We start from the raw sequence: 4,796 nt of genomic DNA on the forward strand, positions 1-4,796 counted from the left end.
TATCCTGTTCATGCTATTTTATTAGCATTATCACGCATTTGAGAATAAAAAATTTATATTTATATCTTTCAATACATCTCAACGCTTCTAAAACAAATTTTGTTTACTTTCATCCTAAGTTGAATTTAACATATGTATTAATTTATTTACTCACAGAAGCAAGAAACAACATTATTGATGCAATTAATTCTTGACATCCAACCAAAAGTTCCACGTAGAAGTGATGGACAGTCGAATGATGACATAGTTTTGGAAGTAGCTGATAATATTCTGGGGAAATTAATTGACAAGTTGGACATCATTTCAGCAAACTCAGATTTATTCAAGGTGACTGTTGCTTTATCTTATCTTATCTTATTTATTTGTGTGTCTTTGTGTCTGTGTTTGTCCTCCCCACCATCACCACCACCACCACCCTTGAAAGCTGGTGTTGGTATATTTATGTCCCTGTAACTTAGCAGTTCAGCAAAAGAGAGCAATACAATAAGTATCAGACTTAACAAAAAAACAAGTACTGGAGTCAATTCATTTGACTAAAAATTCAAGGCTGTGTGCCCCAGCATGGCCACAGTCTAATAACTGAAACAATTAAAAGATAATTTCAAACTGAATTAATATTTTTTCAATCTTCATAGGTTTTTCCCAGAAAAAATTATAATTTGATCAAAGAATATGGAGTTCCTGCATTTATATTTTTATTTATGTCTCTCATAATGCTAATTAATGCCCTGTGTACATTACAATTATTTATCATCCTTACATATTTCTCAATTTTATTTTATTTTTATTCATGCATGTTCTCATTTAGTGCTATGAAAGTCAGTAAATTAATTCTTTAAAATTTAGATTAGCTATGGTTTGTGTGTCATCAAGAGATGTAACAAACATTATAAATTTCATCATTTCACTATAATTTCTTATAAGATCTTAAACCAATAATAATATAGTATTATTACATATATAATATAGTATTATTATATTTATCTAATATAGTATTATTATATTTATCTAATATAGTATTATTACATTTATTATGTAAAATTATGCTTCTACAGGTTGACTCAAACAACAGAAAAAGTCCATTAACAATATTTCTGTTGCAAGAAGTAACTCACTTCAACAAATTATTGTGGGTAATCAAGGTAAGTATACAAGTAGCACACGTCCTTTATAAAGATAAAATATTATCAACAGTTGAACACAATGATTTTTCATTGATGTTCTCATTTTTTTTTTTAGCTTGTGTCTTTACTTCTCCTGCCCCACCTTTTCTTCTTCATTACTATTAGCATCAGTGATGACAAAATTATTTTAAACTACAATCATTGTCAACACCAACATTTAACATCTGTTTTCCATGCTTGTCTGGATTGGGTTGGACAGTTTGACAGGAGCTGACAGTTTGACAGGAGATGACAGTTTGACAGAAGATTGCACCAAGCTTGATTGTCTGTTTTAACATGGTTTTTAAGGCTGGATGTCCTTTTTTATGCCAACCACTTTACAGAGTGTACTGGATGCTTTTCTGTGATACCAGTACCAGCAAGTAAGAGTAGTATGGGGGCATATGCTGTAGCAACATATCGCTGCATCCTCCATTTATTGGGGATTCCCTACTTCTGGTAGATGACTCCTTTGCACCACTCAAGTGACAACCCTCCAATGCATGGGTCTGTTTGGATAATTGTTGCTGGTAAGGATTTTATGAGGTAAGAGGGCAAGTCCTACATCAACCTCTTTCAGTTGCCTTTTATGATTCACAGACGAAACGTTGAGTCTATTCTTTGACAAGCTGGGTCCCAAACAGCACTGGCAAGATTGCCAGGTAACTCACAAGGCAAGACCTGTCAACTGTGAGGAGTAGGGTTTCAAGGGAGGTGGCTTTGTGCCAGATGATGTGAAGTTGAAGTTTGAATAGAGGGACAGAAATAAGTGTCATGCATTGACCCTTTAGTATTCAGATTACTCTGTCAAATGTAATGATTATTTATTTACATTACTTTAAATTAATCATGCATTTTCTTATGGCTTTGAGATTTCGATGATGTGATTGTGTATTTTTAGAATGATAATGTAGGATTGCAGTGAGAGAACACATTTGGCCAGTTTTAACATAAAACAGGTAGAATATTTTGGCCAGGTATGGCCGGTTTAGGGTTAGGGTTAGGGTTACTGTATTTACATACATTTGGCAGAGTAATCTGAACACTAAAGGGTCAAAGATGATTATATTAATACAATGAGATACCAGAAAATATGATATGTATGCCAGAAAATATGGTACTTTTTCTCAAAGATGTCTTTGTGAAATTATGTGATAATAACCTTTTTTTTTTAAAGAATTCTCTTGATCATTTGCAAAGAGCAATTAAAGGACTTATTGTCATGACTGATGAACTAGAGCAGATATATATCTCTTGTTTGAACAACCATTTACCAAAAGTATGGTCAGGAGTTGCATATCCTTCACTGAAACCACTATCAAGTTGGATAACAGACCTAAATTTGCGCTGTTCTTTTATGGAATCGTGGATTAAATCAGGAACACCATATTCTTTCTGGATTTCAGGATTCTTTTTCCCTCAAGGTATGTTTCTGTTACTAATATGTATAAATTTTATGTAGCATGTGGGGCTAAATGCTCAGAGGCATATCATCCATCTTTACATTCTGAGTTCAAATCCCATCAAGGTCGACTTTGCATTTCATCCTTTCAAGGTCGATAAAATAAGTATCAAATGAATGCTGTGACCAATGTAATCGACATGCCTACTCCTCCAAAATTACTGGACTTGTGTCAAAATTTGAAGCCAATATGTATATATTTTATAGATAATGTTTGTTATAATGTCTAATTTTTTTCTACATTCCAAACCCATATGCTGTTATAGTCAATAAAAGAAAACCCAGAATACCCTGACAGTTGATTCAAGGAAGTATAGCAGTTCCTTAAATATTACTGACATTGTACCCATGTAAAATTACTTGATGAATACAAACATTCTTTTATTCAATTTCACTTTATTATAATTTTTCCATAAAATCTTTTGATATATATATTTTAAAAATATATTCAAGGTAATTTTTCATTTAGAAAAATCCTACAGGCTACAGTTTGCCCTCGACTCTTCTTTTCTACTCTAGGCACAAGGCCCGAAATTTCAGGGGAGGGGGGGCAATCAATTAAATTGACCTCAGTACACAACTGGTACTTAATTTATCGACCCCGAAAGGATGAAAGGCAAAGTTGACCTTGGTGGAATCTGAACTCAGAACGTGAAGACGGACGAAATACTGCTAAGCATTTCGCCCGGCGTGCTAACGTTTCTGCCAGCTCGCCACCTCTGCCCTTGACTGTTCTGCACAATCAAATAGGGCATCAATCACCAGATTGTGGCTGTATAATGAAAGACCTGATATCTAATAATGTATATTATTATTACAAACTAACAAAGTATATGTGATAAATCATCATTTTCATAGTGAACAATGTGATCTGAAATGATAAGTTGCATATTTATTCTTAATATGTTCCAAACAAAAATTTAGTGCATTTTCAACAAGTTTTAGCTAATGTTTTGCAATATTTCTTACAGGGTTTTTAACAGCTGTACTACAGAATCATTCACGAAAATATCAGTTACCTATTGATTACCTGTCATTCAATTTCAATGTCTTACATGTTCAAAACCCTAATGAATTCAGAGGATCGGTAAAAACTGAAACTTCTGTTGAAGACACCCAACCAGATGTAAGTAGTCTTCAGTTCTTTGAAAACTTTGTTTCCCTCAGACAGTTTTCTTCTAATTATTAATTTAGAGAACTTGTTTTTCCTAACAGTCTTCTAGTTCTTGATTTATAAGTGGAATATCCTTTTAATGTCAAACCAACCTGCTGGAGATCTAGAAGTAGACCAAGAATGAGCAGGACTGGCCCTGGGGTTGCTGGCACCCTGGGCAAGTTGAACTTTGGTGCCCTTACAAATATAATTTTTTTAAACTTTCACAAGGAGAAAAACTGAAAATGTAGACTAAAAAGCACCCTAGGTGACTGCCTGAGTTGTCAGTACCTTGAATCAGCCCTGAAAATGAGATGATTGAATAATAAAGGAGGTACCCAAGGATTCTACCACCACAACCAGCAGGAGGCCTAAAAGTAGACTAAAGCCGAGAAGGTTGGATAATATCTACACTCTCAGTTATAAGTCACCCAAGCAATGAGCTTAGCAATGCAGGAGGACCTAAAAAAAATGTACTGTGTTTTTTTTTTTCTTCCATCACTTTGCTAAAACGAAATCAAATGACTCTTCAACAATTACAAAACTTGAAAGTCTGTGATATTTCATTTCCTAAATTTGTCTGTAAGAATTTAATGCTTTTTTCGTCATCCCATAATATTTTTTTTTTCTTTTATGCAGACTGAAAAATCGGATGGTGTGTTTATACATGGATTATTCATGGAAGGTTTCCGATGGGACAAAACTGAAATGCATGTTATAGATTCACAGCCTGGAGAGATCCATTCACCGTTACCGTTATTGCATCTAATACCTGCAAGAGATGTCCAGCAAAAGGATGAAACTTATTGTTGTCCTATTTATAAAACAGCTTTGCGAGCAGATGGTTTATCTTCAACAGGTAACAGCATCATGGGAAATTTTAATATATCCTACATCTCATCACTTATTGTCTTTCAACAAATTAGCTTCTTATAAATAAGTTTCTTTTAAATTCCCAGCAAAGAAGCGATGTGTGTGTGTATGTGTGTGTGTGTGTATTGATCAAATTTACCAGTTA

General features: G+C 33.9%; 2 protein-coding genes across 2 annotated transcripts in view; both read left to right on the plus strand.

Moving 5' to 3' along the window:
• LOC128250047 (dynein axonemal heavy chain 6-like) overlaps positions 1-2,088 on the plus strand; it is a 16,218-nt gene extending 14,130 nt beyond the window's left edge. Inside the window, exons 16-18 of the mRNA XM_052974715.1 lie at positions 157-327; positions 1,056-1,142; positions 2,065-2,088. Coding sequence (XP_052830675.1) covers positions 157-327; positions 1,056-1,142; positions 2,065-2,088 — 282 coding nt within the window. The remainder of the gene's footprint in view (positions 1-156; positions 328-1,055; positions 1,143-2,064) is intronic.
• Positions 1,164-4,796, plus strand: part of LOC128250060 (dynein axonemal heavy chain 6-like) — a 4,374-nt gene continuing 741 nt past the window's right edge. Inside the window, exons 1-3 of the mRNA XM_052974733.1 lie at positions 1,164-2,587; positions 3,597-3,751; positions 4,418-4,637. Coding sequence (XP_052830693.1) covers positions 2,257-2,587; positions 3,597-3,751; positions 4,418-4,637 — 706 coding nt within the window. The 5' untranslated portion in view covers positions 1,164-2,256. The remainder of the gene's footprint in view (positions 2,588-3,596; positions 3,752-4,417; positions 4,638-4,796) is intronic.

The sequence above is a fragment of the Octopus bimaculoides genome, chromosome 19 (genome assembly GCF_001194135.2).
Source record: "Octopus bimaculoides isolate UCB-OBI-ISO-001 chromosome 19, ASM119413v2, whole genome shotgun sequence".
NCBI lineage: Eukaryota > Metazoa > Mollusca > Cephalopoda > Octopoda > Octopodidae > Octopus > Octopus bimaculoides.